This window comes from Simochromis diagramma, unplaced genomic scaffold (genome assembly GCF_900408965.1).
Source record: "Simochromis diagramma unplaced genomic scaffold, fSimDia1.1 OVJJ01000293.1, whole genome shotgun sequence".
In the NCBI taxonomy this organism is placed as follows: Eukaryota; Metazoa; Chordata; class Actinopteri; order Cichliformes; family Cichlidae; genus Simochromis; species Simochromis diagramma.
Genome location: NW_024386801.1, coordinates 2,807,853 through 2,824,128, shown reverse-complemented (window position 1 = coordinate 2,824,128; position 16,276 = coordinate 2,807,853). Strand labels below are relative to the sequence as shown.

General features: G+C 42.0%; 1 protein-coding gene across 1 annotated transcript in view; it reads left to right on the top strand.

Moving 5' to 3' along the window:
* LOC120729491 (neural-cadherin-like) overlaps window positions 1–16,276 on the top strand; it is a 106,180-nt gene that overhangs the window by 70,653 nt on the left and 19,251 nt on the right. Inside the window, exons 13-23 of the mRNA XM_040025116.1 lie at window positions 302–551; window positions 1,026–1,153; window positions 1,527–1,713; window positions 4,473–4,616; window positions 5,932–6,215; window positions 6,691–8,299; window positions 9,005–9,098; window positions 9,884–10,068; window positions 12,259–12,488; window positions 12,970–13,247; window positions 15,082–15,296. Of these exons, the coding sequence (XP_039881050.1) occupies window positions 302–551; window positions 1,026–1,153; window positions 1,527–1,713; window positions 4,473–4,616; window positions 5,932–6,215; window positions 6,691–8,299; window positions 9,005–9,098; window positions 9,884–10,068; window positions 12,259–12,488; window positions 12,970–13,247; window positions 15,082–15,296 (3,604 nt within the window). The remainder of the gene's footprint in view (window positions 1–301; window positions 552–1,025; window positions 1,154–1,526; window positions 1,714–4,472; window positions 4,617–5,931; window positions 6,216–6,690; window positions 8,300–9,004; window positions 9,099–9,883; window positions 10,069–12,258; window positions 12,489–12,969; window positions 13,248–15,081; window positions 15,297–16,276) is intronic.

The following is a 16,276-nucleotide window of genomic DNA, read 5'->3' as shown; positions in this document are numbered from 1 at the left end:
GAGCAGGGGGCTCCTGAATGCCTGTACTCCTCAAAAAAAACATGTTTTCCAAATTTGCATAGCAAGATTGTAGAATGATATTATATAAGCTGAGCGATCAGCTACATATCCATAAACTCGCTGATGTTTTTTTTCCTATTATGAGATGTTTGCTCATGATAGATGATAGATGTTTGCTTTATCATGAGATGTATGTATGCTCCATTTATCACTTTCTGCCTCAGGAGCTAGTCCTTACTGATTTGTTACCTAAAATCCAGGTTTTCAAGACAGTCATGATGTAACTTCTGATGCTATTCAGACAGTCAAGGCAACGTCTCAGTTGGGTGACCCAAGAGTGACCTACAACCTCGAGGATGGGATGGTCCCTGAAACCAACATGCCCGTCCGTTTCTACCTCTCTCCCAACCGGGAAGATGGTTCTGCGTCCATTCTGGTGTCCGAGCCACTGGACTATGAGACCACACCATTTTTCTCCCTTCAAGTCCGGGCGCAAAATGTGGCTGCAGTGCCGCTTGCAGCTTTCACAAGAGTTTATGTGAATATTACAGGTACATGTCTCGCTGTCTTTGTCATTTGATATAATTAATTGATTGAATAGATTTCACCATCATTATTAATTTATTTAATAACTGTGTCTGAGTCCATTTTAATTGGTATTATATTATATTATATTTAATATAATATAATGTATATTTGCACATGTAGCTTCAGAGACAAAAGAAGTTAACAAGCAGCACACTGGGGATAAATACACAATATAAAATTTGCACAGTATTAAAACCTATTTAAAAAGTAAAAACAGATTCTAATTACTTATAAGAGGGATTACTTGGTCTTGCCTAAAGAGAAGTTATTTACCTCTATAGCTGCTGCGGTGAACGTGTTGCTCTCTTGTTCTCATATTTCATTTCATTTTTGAGAAAATATCAGTGGTTACACTTCTGAATGCAGAAAAAGGATATTGTGAGTGGTATCAGGAAATTAACACATTGTCACGGTGACTATGTCATTTCTATCCTAAGACGTCAATGACAACGTACCGTTTTTCACATCCTCCATCTACGAGGCCTCAGTGACCGAAGGAGCCCAGATAGGCACTTCAGTTCTGCAAGTATCCGCCCATGACAAAGACCTGGGCCTTAATGGAGAGGTTTGTGGTTATACACTTATGATCATTTTGTGAAGGTATGGCAAAATGGAGTAATTTTACAAAAATCTAGAGACTGCTGTTTCCCTGCGAAAGCATCCATTTACACTACAAAGAGCATTATGTAACATCACACAACAATCCCACCAGCGTGGAAGCTTTTGTTCCACTGTTTTCAAAGTTTTGTTGAAGTGGGTTTGGGAGCTGTTTCATCAGCTGTCTCACTGATTGTGGCGATATTGGTTGAATGGAGCGTATTGATTTGCTTAGCCCTCTTGACATTTTCAGCTACAGAGCCTGTAACTTCTGCTGTTTCTGCAGGTTATTGCTTGAAACTTTACTTTAGCTTAATTTTCAAATTCCCTGTGCTCCACAGATCACTTACTCTCTGCTGAGTGACAGCAGTGGGGACCACAATCTGTTTCGTATCGACCCAGAACTTGGGATTATCTACACAGAAGCTGTCTTTGACCGTGAGGCCCGTAGCTCCTACTTACTGGAGGTTCAGTCAGAAGATGGCCAAGAGTCAGCTCGACCTGGGAAGTACAAACAGCCCAACACAGGTGAGAAATTTTAAGAATGAGTGACTGGATAGTTGGATGGGTAAAAAGTTTTTATCTAGACTTAAAACTCTTGTCCAGTTTCATTAAAGTAGTTTCATGTTTGGCAAATTCAAAATCTGAAGCAACTATTCTTGCACCGATGTATTATTGGCAACATTATAAATAAGCTCAAAAAATATATTTAAATATATACAGTATATTGTGTGTGTCGTTGGGCAGTTCTGCTAACTCATCCAGTCTGTTTTATATGTATAAAATGGCTCACCAATCTCTCCTCTCCTCTTTGTCTCGCCCTCCCTGCGTTTTTCACCGGCATAAACACCCGTGAAAATAAAAGTAAAGGAGATAAAATAAACAAGTGTCTCTTCTAGTGCAGTTTTGTTACGCTCAAATCTAAAAATCAAACCAGCAGACAGAAATATCCTGTTTCATCTCACCTGGTGATGATGGATCAGTCTACCTGTTTAACACACAATTAAGCGTGCAAAAGTCCAAGCATGAACTGGTCTCTGCACATCTCAAAAGGCACATAAACAGCCAGAGTGTTGGATATACTATGTGGAGATGCAACATAAATCTAAAGCAAGGCAAATTAAATTTGTTATAATTATCATCAATGTGGAAATGAGCTAAAAATCACTTTAATTAGTGAGCTATCAAATATTCCCCTTCATCATCATCATTCACTAACACAGCCCTAATTCTTTTGGGTCTTAGGCTGCAGGCTAGGGCCTCCATAGACTGGGTTTGTTCCGGATTGTTCTGGCCTGCCTCATAAATGGTTCATCGCAGTGGCATCTAGGGAGTTGGGAGGCCAAGTCAAAGCTTTTGTCATATCCATGGGGAGTGGAGTGTGCAAGGTTTTCAACAATGTTTTCATGATGATTGGCATGTGTCAAAATTACATCGAAATGAATGGCAGGACCCCATGATTTCCCAGCACAGCACTGGATTACATGGTTAATGTTCAATTTACCTGAGTTTAATGCTGTAGCTGCTCGGGGCTGCACTAGCTGGCTAATTTGCTTATCATAACCCCTAGAGTTCACTAATTAAAATGTTATATTTGATTTGTTCTGTGCAAAAACTTGTTATGGCACACAGCCAGAAAGAAGCAGGCACATAAATTCCACAAAAATCTGTAACTGTTACATTTTTTTAGATTTTTTTGTTACACTTTTCTTTTGTTACACTTTTTTTTTTCTTACCTTTGGACAGATGTTGGTGGTTGTTTATTTTCTGAATGTTTTTTAGAGCTGAAGTATCAAGCTGCTGTCTCTTGCTTTGTATTTAACATAATGACTTGATGGGTTCGATCGACTCGTCTGACTCTATACAAGAAAAAGCGTGTGTGTCAAAATGTCAAACTATTCCAGACAATTAAGTCAATTGAGAATCCAGCTTTGTGTAAATTACTCTTTTGTTACAATGACATAAATGATTAGCGACAGCTACTTCCGATTCATTGTGTCATTGTGCCTTAAATTGATGCAAAAATATGTTGTTTTTTTACTACTGTGGCATTCCGAGAAACTTTATAACTTGGCAGAGTTAACTTTAGGGTGACCTCTGCCCCGGTCTGATGTTCAGTTCATAAAAAGCAGCATTGTTCTTTCCCTATATGCCTACAGGGCAATACTGAAACTCTGTAACTCTAAACTGTGAGGAGTGCTTCCTCTGTGCACTGTGTTTTAAAAAGGCTGCATTGGCAATACATTCATTTACACCTTGGGATTGACTTTGAAAAGTGAATTTTAATTTGATTTATTCTACTGCCATGACCAGACAGCAACACTCTCTTCCATGTGAAAATAGCTCAGAGATTTCTTCCAACTCTCTTTCTTGTAGCGATCCCTTATTTCTTCCCCTTTTTAACTCTCTCGTTTCACAATTTAACCAGAAAGGCCTTTGTTTGTTTACCTTGTTCACAGTGTGACATTTCCGCAGTAATAATATCTGTGTTTAGAATGACGTCCTATGACATTTGTATTTAGACGGGGGTATTTGCCTCTGTTTGTGAAGGAGGTGTTAGGAGTGCCGGGTGGTGTTTTGGAGTAGCAAAACCCTCTCTTCAGGCTGCCAGGGCTGCTTAGCATTTGCGATGAGCCTTAGTTGTGTCTACATATCTACCGCATCCAGAAGGGCTCATCTCCCCTGCAAACATTACCTGTCTCTGTGTTACCCCCGGGATGCACCAAACGGAGGAGGCAAATGCAAAAACAAGCCAAGAAAATAAAGCCACATTCCGCCATCTTTTACTGCAGCAGCTCCAAATAAACATGTCACCCATGTGCTCTGTGAGCAGATAATTTACTCTTTTTAACTAAAGGAATAAACAATGTAATGAGGAGCCCACAGATAAGACACAAACACTTGTCATCTTATAAATATTTAACCTTCCTAGTTATCTGCGCTCGGTTAAAAAAAAAGGAAAGTAGCTCGTTGACGATGTTTAGCCCCATTATTGTTACTCTTTCTCTTCAGAACCGTCCCCCCTGTAAAAAGAATAAACTCTTGACAAAATGAATAATTCATGTAATTTACAGCAGATCTTTGTGAGTAATGTTTTGTCTAATTTATACGTCATTGAGCAACATTGTGCTGGGTTAAGTACCTCTTCCCCACTAAACAGTGACAATGAATTGTAGAATCAATAAACAGATGGAATGAGAGTAACACACTTACAGTAGTGGTTCGAGTATGTATGTGTGTGAGCTGTGCGTGCCGTTTAATCTTCTGCCATTCTGTCATTCTTGCAGACACGGCGTATGTGAGAGTTTTCATCAGCGACGTCAACGACAACAAACCGGTGTTTGCTCAGCGACTGTATGAAGTCGGCGTTGATGAGAATGCAGATGTGGGCCTGGCTGTTGTCACTGTTAGCGCTAATGATGAGGATGAAGGTAAGTTTGAAATGACATCAGAACGATTGAGTCCCGTGGCATTTTTACTGATTCCACTTTCTAGAAATAAAGGTTAAAGAAGCTAGCCAACCACAACCAATATTTAAATTTAGGGTGGGGGGGTTTGAGAGAGAGAGACATTTCCAGTTTGCAGTTTGGCCAGGCTCTTTCTGCAAACAGCAAAACTACTTCAGATAGGTCCTCATTTGTAGCAGTATTCATAAAGTTACCCTGTGGGCAGTCCTTTCCAATCTGGTCTGAGCTCTGCTGAAATCATGCTGCTGAAATCAAGCAGTGTGCTAGATTTAGTAGTCATTTAAGTGCTCGGTAATGCACTGTGGCACATATGTTCCAAAAAGAGTGACACGCTCCCACACAGTGGGTGGGTGGGATTTAAGCAATAAAGCGGTTGCTCATCCTCTGTATAGCAGTAGCCTAAGATCCCTTTATCAGACATGTTTAGGTCCGTTAATCAAGTATTTATGGGGAGCGGGGGTGCAGCTTAGGCTGGGCTGCAGCACTAATGATGAATAGCTGTGGAATAACTCCAACCACCAACATTAAAGTTACAATACTGTTGCACTTGTGCCTAAGAGGCTCTACTCAATCTGTCTTGTTTAAAAACTCCACCCTGGGTTTGACCGCAATAAGCCTACCAGGGCCCTGTGGGAGACAGGGAGCACTTTGTCAGTAAGGGTTGTGTTAATAGTACAGATTAGTGTATTTACATGGGATTGAAGCTACTTTAACCCAACAAAATGATTGAAAGCAAAGACTGTACATTGCAGGAGATTATCTTAAATATTCCAGTATTAAACCACCACACCGGGTGGTGACCATAGAGACACAACACATAGCTTCAGATATTGACTTCCTACAACTACAATCCTCCCCCCACCCTCTCCCAAGCCTCACAATCATTCCCTAGGGAGAACTATCAGAGCGCATTATGCTGCTTTTCGCTCTCATGTTCCCTTTTACTTTTTTCGACACTCTTTTTTTAAATTAGTATCTGATTAAAGCCAGGGAGACGAGGTACAAAGTTTCCATTTAATTAAGTAATCAAAAGAAGAAAGGAAGACATGAAAACCTACTAATAGTCAGGTCTTAGAGGAAATGTGGTGTAATACCCTTGTGGTTACACCCTTTTGTTTTTGGAGGAATGCAACAACAAATGAAAAGGGACAATAGTGAGGTATCAGCATGCAGAGATTTAAGAAATAATGACATGAACAAAGCCCACTGTGAATTCTACTACATTGTAAAAATGATACTAAACACATTTTCAAACATGCATTTTTAATTCCTGCCGCAGGGGCCAACGCCAAGCTGCGCTACCAGATAACATCTGGCAACAAAGGTGGTGTCTTTGACATCGAGCCAGAGGTTGGGACAATCTTTATTGCACAGCCATTGGACTATGAGCAGCAGAAGAGGTACAAGCTTCTGATTCTCGCCTCAGATGGGAAATGGGAAGACTACGCTGCGGTGGTAGTTACTGTGGTTAATAAGAATGATGAGGCGCCTGTGTTTTCCATGAATGAGTACTACGGATCTGTCACAGAGGAGCTTGATGGGTCACCCGTGTTTGTATTACAGGTACGAGGCTACACACATACTGTGCTTCTTTCAGTAATTACTGTAATTTAAGCATCTGTAATAATCCTTAAAACACCGCCTTCTTAGTGTGGCCATAGCTGCGGCTAAGTAATGATCACAATTTTAAAACGTGACATGTTATTTCAGTTTATCTACTGTTAGTGCTTTACCCTAGCTTAAAACGTTCTAGAAATTTCATTTAAGTTACAGAGATAGATGTTGTGCGGGGAAATTCAGCAGTGCAGCTGTCAGACTTACTCCGAGGCCAGATGTAAGAAACATGCCTGATCAGAGCTTATTGCTTTAATTTGGGTGGTCAGGGAAAAGTGCAAACACTTAAATGGGCTGTCTAAAAACATCCGAAAGCAAAGAAGATTTGGGTGACGGCTGAGGTGAGATAAGAGGAAGCAGTAATTTGGGGTTGACTGGATGAATGAATATCCATTTTCTCAGGAAGTTGTCGTTATCTCTGCAGGTGACAGCTACTGACCCAGACAAAGATGCAGACCAGGGTGCCATACGGTATTCCATTCATGGCCAAGGGGCGGAGTCACACTTCATGATCAACGACATCACGGGGGAGATGTACGTCCAGCACACCCTGGACAGAGAAGAGCGTGCTGTCTGGCGTTTTGTTGTCATGGCCACTGACGAGGAGGGCGAGGGACTTACCGGCTTTACGGATGTTATCATCAACGTGTGGGACATCAATGACAACGCCCCCACTTTTTCATGTGCGCCTGATAACTGCCACAGCAGTGTAGCTGAGAACTCCCCTCCTGGAACATTAGTTGTGGAAATGATGGCTGTAGACCTTGATGATGCAGCCATAGGCCAAAATGCAATCCTCACCTACAAAATCACGGAAAATTCACAAAACGCAGACGGTGCAGATCTTTTCATGATTGATTCCAGCACTGGGACCATCTCTGTGGCAGCAGAGGGGCTCGATCGTGAGCATGCCGACACGCACCGTATGGTGGTAGAGGCTCGGGATGGTGGCGGCATGACGGGTACAGCTACCGTCACTATAGTGGTGACGGACATCAACGACCATGTGCCAAAGTTTAGAGAGGACTGGTGCGGCGCTCGTGTACCTGAGGGCACAAATGAAGACGCTCCGATCCTGGAGCTGAGTGCTGGGGATCCCGATGCCGGCTCATACGGACATTTGGCCTTCAGTGTGATGGCAGGAGACCCTGAGCAGAGATTCTACATGGTTAGCCACAGACTGGAGCAGAGCGGCACTCTGAGGCTGAAGAAAAAGCTGGACTTTGAGCAGCCAGGGGAGCAAAGGTTTAACCTCACCATCAAAGTGGAGGACACTGACTTTTCCAGCCAGATCCACTGTCTGGTTCTGGTGGAGGATGAGAATGATAATGCCCCTGTTTTTACCCCAGACTCGTATCTGCTGTCTCCTTTGCCGGAGGATGTAACTGAAGGAACCAGCGTCATCCAGGTTGTGGCCTCTGACTCCGACTCTGGTCCGAATGGTGACATTTCGTACAGTATTCTCCCCGAGTCAGACCCGCACGGACATTTTGCAGTCAGCGGTGCAGGTGTGGTCACAGTCGCTAGGCCGCTGGATCGAGAGACAGTGGCAGGTTATGAGCTGGTCGTCATGGCGACAGACCGGGGTACCCCGCCGTTGAGTGGCAGTGTCACGGTCCGCTTGCCATTGCTAGATGTGAATGACAACGGGCCAGAGCTGGAGACAGCCTACATTCCCATGCTGTGGGAGAACAGTCCAGTGCCTCAAGTGGTCTGGCTCAATAGGAGTTCAACTCTTCTGTATGTCACTGACAAAGACTCCCCAGAGCAAGGGCCTCCTTTTTATCTCTCCCTGCCCTCTGTGTACTCTACTGACTTCCACCTACAGGACCATGGGAATGGCTCTGCCACGCTCACCGCTCTGCGGAGATTCGACAGGGAAAGGCAGAGTGAGTTCCACTTGCCTGTTATTATGATTGACAGCGGCGAGCCACCGATGACAGCCACAAACACTCTCACCATCACTATTGGCGATCATAATGATAACGCCCATCAGGCGGGAGAGAAAGATGTCTACGTACATAGCTACAAGGGTGAGATGCTTGTTCTCTTCTTCCTGCCCCTGATTTTTTGTTTTTACAGCGCAAGGAGAGCTTGAGTCAAGAGGGAAAACTGAGACTACAGCTCTAGGGGAAAGTTTTCACCACCACACGTGCTTAGAGTAGTCTGGAATTCATAATTGCTTTCTTTCTATTACATTCTAGCAGTGTTTTCTTATGGTAATATCATTGTCACATCCTTTCTGAAGCTCCCAGCAGAGTCTTCCCCTGCCAACCCTATGCCTAAAGCTCATCTGAACATCACAATATGATAAGAATCATGATTCTTATTTCTTTATAGTGTTTCTACCCTCCAGGTAAGTTGGTTAGGCACATTGGCTTGTTAGTGTTTTGATCACACACTCAGCTACATGACATTTTTGGTAATTGTGGAAAACAGGAGCAGCGTGACTCATCCAGGCTGCCATTGTTTACCCAGCTGCAGTACTCTGGCACTGCAGGTCGATAATAACATAATCCATACTGAGATAGCCTCGCTTCCTTAAGCTCCACGCTCTCTGAAGTGGAGCACTGAGAGCCTATTCATTCCAGCAGTGGGACTCCACAGTTATGAGCATAATAAGTAGAACAGAACACAAGGATGCAAGATAAGGAGAAGAGAGGGACGAAAAAGATAAGTGTTGGCATCAGCAGATTCTGTCCAGACTGAGTCAGTGTGTGTGTGTTTACCTTGAACAGGAAGGATAGCGAATGCAGCACTGGGGAAGGTATATGCCCCAGATCCAGATGACTGGGACAACAAAACCTACACTCTGGAGACGAGTGCAGCTAAGTAAGAGCTCACTGTTAAATGCATCTAATGTTCTCTGAAAACATGCTGATCTCCCAGTGTGTAGCAGTGGTACAAGTGCTAACGTAATAATGTATCAGAAGAACTGCCAAACTGTAAAATAAAGAGGATGTGGGCTAAAAGAAATGCTGTAGGCGCATTGCTAACAAGGGCCCGTCTCACAGTTAGTTTTTCCTAATCCTCCTAATCTTATTTCCTTGGCCTCTAATGCAAGCTGATCGATATTCTGGAATATACAATCAGATTAAAAAACACCCCCAGCAAAAAAACCTAAGCAATCCTTGATCCACTTGTGTTATGTTCCTTGGATGAAACAGCCCTTCTTATTAGGCTGTTTCGTAGGAACCTTGCAGAACCGTGCAGTTATTCAGTGTTCACACCCTTAAGATCAGATTAGAAATACCAATTGCATATTTGTTTTATTCATATAACAAATTTTGACAGTTACCATGACAACTATCAAGCCCTTTCATGAGTTTTTCGAGCAGAAACATTTTCCTTTCTCGTCCGTCTTTTTTCCTGGCACTTTTTGTTTACCTGTTTCTCTGAGCTTTTTGTTTTTTAACATTAATTTGCATTCACTTCCTGTTGGAGTGAGCCCAGGTACCACTGACCAATTTTCTACATGTCTGTCTGCCATCTGTTTCGTATATATCTTTCAGACAGGAGCTAAGAAACAAAAGGAACCCTGCTTTTGAATTGCTCTTTCTCTCATTTTATACTGAAGCAACAGTTTCCTACTTTACAGCTTTCATTTGTTTCTTCAGGTACTTCAGTGTGGACCAGAGCTCAGGAGAGCTAAGCCTGCGACAGAACATTCCAGGTGGCAGCTACTGGCTGAGGGTTGAGGTGTCTGATGGTGTGTGGCCTGATGTAATCTCAGGAGTCAGAGTTCATGTCTGGGAGCTGGAGGAAAAGGCCATCTTATCGTCTGCCTCACTGCGTTTGACCGGTAGCATTTGCACAAACACCGACTTAAATGTTGGCATGAATGCTGTGGGTTAATTTTGAATCCCTGGGTGCCTTCGGCACAGCAGGTAGACATGTGTTGCACTTTGTTTTCCCTGTTTCATCAGTACAGCATGTGATCAAAATGTTCCACCTTTAAAAAAAATCAAAGCACATAGCTGATTCAAATTGACTTGCTCTAACCTCATAGGTAGCCTGTTTGGGCAGCACCACATCGCTTCTAGCACAGCTGCTCTTTTAATATCACTCTGTTGTGAGCATTTGCTTTTGTGCATTAATGATGTGTACTGGATCTCCTACAGTTTATTATAACTGCATCCTTCCAATTTTATTTTCAAATTTCATTTTGGGGAAGTGGTCCAAGTCGCAGGGAGGCAAATGTAGCAAATCTGAGAATCAAACATGTTGCTATGACAAAAAGAGGAAAATAGACGGCATAGCACAGCTGCAGAAGTTCAAGTGTAACAACTGTAATTTCCACTCAGTGTTTACATATGGAAAAGTTCCAATTTTTGCTACACAGTACCATGAATATTGAAACATTTAACAGCATTTTACTTTCACCTACCAAAGTTATTTCAGTTTTGTATTTCTTAACCTTTTATTCTTATTTCATTTGGATTTTTTTCTGTTTCCAAAGTAGATTTTGTCATTTAAGCTCAGTGTTTTTATTGTTTAAAATGATTTGTTTTAGTTCATTTTTTTTTATTTACTTTTGCATGGAGGGCATTTGTCAAGGCCAGATTTAGGAAAATCAGTACAGGCAGTTTACTCTCAGTCTCTCATTAGACATCCAAAAAAGCTTCAGATCAGACATGTTGTGATAAAATTACATGAAACTAACAAATACTAAAACTCATTCCACTATATTTATTTTTTTTAGTTAGTTTTCCAGCCTTCACAACCTCATTTCAGTTAGTTTTGTTTTTCAACAGTCCAGTTTGTATTTTAAGCATTGTTAGCTAAACTTTTTTTTGTTTTATTTTAAACCCCCTTATAGTCCCACATGGTGGAAATCTTTTGGGGGAGCAGTGTGTAGAGACGGTATCTTGCTCAAGGGTACCTCAGAGTAGCTGTTTGCTGGATTTGAACCCCCAACCTTCTGGTCATGGGGTTAATGGTTATCCTTAACCTAAAGATGAAGTTGAGGATTTTTCTCTGGCCAGCTCTAGCACATACTAGGGACAGGAGCTGGACTTTGAGGGAGCAAGCTAAAAATATCTGCCACACTAAAGGCAATATGGTAATGCCCAAGGAGACTAACTATAATGGGAGGTTGTTGATTTTGGGCTGAGTAACTGAACATTTTGATTGCACCTTGTACGTGACCCCAGGTCTATAAGTAAAAAAAATTATATAACAATAAGTTTTCAATTGGATTCTTGTTCTCAGTCATCCTCCGCAGACAAAAAAAAGCATGCTCTTTGTTGTTGCTGTTAAATTCTTGTTCGAGGCTGATGTTGAAAAAGACAGCATCTCCCACAGGCAAGAATAAATTGGTACTTTTCATTGAATGATTATCAGGTTGTCAATCCAGTTAACACAAAAATAATATGCTGTCAAAAGAATTTTCTATACTTGCATTATTTAACATTTCTAAGCATTGTAAAGCAACCATTCATACTGCTTGTTGATAATCGTTTCCTCCTCCTTCTTCAACATTCTAAAGTTTATGTCAGAGTGTTCATTTTTTGACAGTCTCTCAGAGTACATTTGAGTTATAAAGGTCAGTTTGGAAGTGTCAGGTAAAGTCCTTGACATTTAAAAAGTCATTCAGCAAACAGAGTCAAAGGCTGTTATGGATGCGTCTGATTCCAGGTTGTTACCATTTTTGGGATATTAAAGGTGACTGCTCGCGTTCTCCACATATCACTGGAAGGTGAAACGCCAAATGCGATTGCCTTCGCGGTCATTAAAATATCCTGTTCGAGACAGTTTGTCAAGACTCTAACATTGTTTCGGTGAAAAAGTAAACAATTTGTGTTATGTGCATCATGATTCATTTGCCTTACGGATGACTCAGAATGGAAATAGGATCAATAGAGAAGGATGTTCGGCTACGTCTCACACTAATAGAATCAGGAACTTGGTAGACTTTGATCAACTCTGTAGTTGTCATTGACAAGTCAGTAGTTCTTATTTCACGAACCTCCCTTCTCTTTGTCTCCTGAAGGCATTACAGCAAAAGATTTTATCGACTCTCGTGTCGAGGGGAAGAGTCGGCTCGAGGCGTTCTGGGACTTCCTGTCTGAAACCTTGTCTGTCAGACCAGGGAGTATCAACGTTTTTAGCATCGCAGACAGAGACGAAAAAACTGTGGACATCCACTTCAATGTGCTAACTGATAATGGCTACCTGCGCCCAGAGAAGCTGCACGGTGTCCTCGACGCACATAAAAAGAAGGTACATATGTTATCACGTAGGATAGATAGTCATCGGTGCTTGTATATCAAGTGATACACTCGGGGGGTTTGAGGGAAACCAGCAGCTTTTTATCTGCCCTTTGATTTTCACACCAACTTTGTGTCTGTTTACTGCCTGCCCCTGTCATGTCTCTTTGTCTCTTCCATTTATTTGTTGTCTTTGTCTTGCCCTCTTTCGTCCATGTGTTCATTATGCATCGCTGTGATTCATCTGTCATACCCAATGACATATCATGATTCTTTAACAGTAGCCAGTTAGAATATTAAAATATTTATGATGAAGGCCTTGCCTTGCTCTTTTGCATTTCTCGTGAAGCTGTTTTGTTTCGCCAAGTGTAAATCAGCGTGTCCCGCGCGCCACCGGCATCGGTGATACAAATCCCTGTTATCTTCAGCCACAATTATTGTAATTCTCGTTTTTGTCTCACTCATCTGCTGCGCTCTTCCTTTCCTCTCTGCAGCTGCAGTCAGTATTGCGTGCGAACGTGCACCAGGTGCAAGTAGATGAGTGCGTGCACACCGATTGCAAGACATCCGGTGGCTGCTCCACACAGTTAAGCATCAGTGACTCACCCACCTTGATAGACTCGGGTGCTTTATCCCTGGTCTCAGTGAAAGTAACATCCTTGGCTGTGTGTGGCTGCGCTGCCAGAGAAATGACCCATCAACGCTGCTCTTCCTACTCCAGTAACCCCTGCCTTAATGGGGGAACCTGCATCGACACGCAGAACGGATACAGGTGAGAGGCATTTCTGCAGTTGTAAAGAACTTAAGATGAAATAGGCTCTTAAAAGATATTTAACGGAAATAAGAGCAGCAGTCTTCTTTCTAGTCCCAGTAGATTTGCTGTTAGAGTGATACCTTGGAAATTGAGCCCAGAATTACTGTGGGTCCCCTGTGAAAAAAATCTTCTTCAGCTGCAACGAAAAGAACTAAAAGTCTTGAGGAGCTCGGCTGTATTGTTAGCTAAATCTGCAGTTACATCATTTTTTAAAGGCTTTCCTTTATACCGTGGAATCAATGTTTGAGTGTGTCCAGGTGATTTTGAAAACTGAAGTCTGAGTTTATCTTGCCAGGATGCAAATAATGAGTCTAACCTCGGTATCAAGGTTATAGACCTGTACTTTGAATTTAACCTTATATATGGATAAATGTCTGCAGTCAATATTCAGGTGTAGGTCTCTGTGAGCATATATCACCGAAGAAACAGCATGCACTTTGTTTCATGTACATACTTGTGCTTGGATTAAAAAATATATATAGGGCAAGGGGATTAACCCTTCCCCCTCTATGCGCACAACTTCTTAAAATTTTCAGTTAGCATGCAAGTTTGTCAACAGCAGCGTGCACACATTTTTTTCCTTGTATCTTTAAATTGTCTCCGCTCCAATTGATCTGTATATTGCTGCAAGGAGCCTTTGTTCTGTAAGAAGAGTATCTCCCTGTATGTGTCATATATGCCCTCCTGTGAATGCAGTCCAGCCATAAAGAATCCAATTTCTGCTTCTATTCTCTGTCAAAGGAGCTTAACAGGAAACCTCAGACAGCAGCTGATCAGATATTGTCAGTCAGAAGTAAGAAAAACATGCCATGCACCTCCTGATTTGGACCGGCACGGCTCTCGAGGCGCACTGTGCTTTGCGTGTGCATATGTATGCATAAGGCTACACTCTGCCTAAGCCGACCCTTTTGCTGCATATGGATCAGTATTCCTGACATGTGTTGCCCCTCTGCAGAATAAACAGCAATGGGAGAAACATCCCTTAACAGTCTCAGTACACACAGCTTTCCTCAGACACCGCATGAAAATAGATGGCTTTGACATTATCAGCAAAGCCAGCTTGTCTCACATGCCTGCAGTGGAGAGGACAGGATGAGATCAACTGGTCCCCTCAATCCCCACCATCAAAAATAAGCTGTTTTTCTTTACTACGTGTATCTTTGTATGGCATTTATGTATGATTATTTATGTTTAACACTGTGGTCTCACAAACAGAGTCAGCAAAATCATAAAACACATTTAATTTCCAGTTTCCAGTCCGCTCAAGTCCTAATCAAAGTGGATAACTACAAGATGAAGCATTTGCACAGTTATCAGCCAGTGTGTAATACCTTAAGAGAAAATCTGTGGTGCTTCGACACATAGAAAAGTGAGAGAAATGGAAATAATTATCTTCCAACAAAGGAAATGTGATGTGCTGAGCAGGAACTCCCTCCAGAGGGTTCAGCTCAGACAGCTGTGATAGATAAAGAATAGATCAGAGTAATGTTGTGTTCATAGCTAATTGATTTAATGTGGAGTTGAACATTTGGGGCTTCGTGGCTAATGCATGCAATTTGAAAAAGTGCTTTCCCAGCTGTCTGTTGACAGCCAGCATGTTAGAGCAAAGTCAAACCTCTGTCTGCGTGAATCAACAAAGCTGTCACGTATGCCGGAGAAAAGTCGCCATGCACTTATCCAGAGATTGGACAGCGTGAAGATTTCTCCGAACTCAAAACTGAATGACACTGATTGTTTCTTTCCCCTTGTTTTCCCTTGATTTTCCACACTGTTTTCCTCCTTGGTGCTACAGGTGCCAGTGCCCCCCACAGCTTGAGGGGCCAGACTGTCAGCAGATGAGAGTTAGTTTCCTTGGCAACGGCTATGCCTGGTTTCCCCCCATAAGGCCTTGCTTTGATAGCCATCTTTCACTGGAGTTTATGACTGAGGAAGATGACGGACTGCTACTGTATGCCGGCCCGATGGCCACTCTTATGCCTGGGGACAGTGAAGACTACATGGCCATAGGTAAAGAAAGAGTCTGTGTAATTAGATGTGTGCCAAGGGGCCTCTGGGCCGTTACTGCACTCAAACCTGCGACTTAATTTTGTGTGTTTAATTACTGGGTGGTAGCTAATCAGATATACGAGGCAAATTTCGTTCGTTAGTGCACCACTGAGAGATAGGAGCACGCACTTGACTGAGTTATACCGTTAATGTGGTACTATGCAGGAAGCCCCGTTTCACTGTTTAATGTGTATGTAATAGTTTGCCGTCTGCCATAACGAATTCTGTTTTGCTTACCCCCTGCGTCAGAGTGGCGGCTCAGCTTTAGAACAGGCTTATAGACTTTCAGTGTCTCACTCAAGGACACATCAGTGGGGTTTATTCTTGCTGACACAGAGGCTCAAAACTCAATCTGCCAGGTGAAGGACAGCAGTAAATATTTCATCAAAGTGAATAGGTTATTTTGCATTGGGACAGCTATGCATAAAGCTTTATAGTTACACTATGCAGCATCTAGACAAAGTGATTCAGTATCATAAGAATCATGGTAATGAAACTGAAATGATGTTACTACAGCGATTCATGTTATTGTTAATGTAATTAAAAGTATGTGCCGTAATTGTGCAGATAAATTAAGTTTCCTCGAGTAGATATAGATCCATAGAAACCAGTCTGAATTGTATCTTTTGATTACAGTGCTGTCGCCATCATGGTATAAATATTTGTGCTGTGATACACGCACTCACATGCATACAGTTTCAAATTACTATTCCCTCAACCCATAATTTTGTATTTTACTCAAAGGGGTTGATTCAGGGAAATTACAGAAAACATGCTTTCTAATGTACCACTGCTGATATCGAGCCATGCATATATATTTTATTCAGGTTTTCAGATATTTAACTCTCAGATTTTAGGTGAATTTGTAGGTGAATTCAGTGTCATTTGTGAATGTCACCATTTAAATTATTTTATTTCTAATTTCAGAAATCTTGCACAGA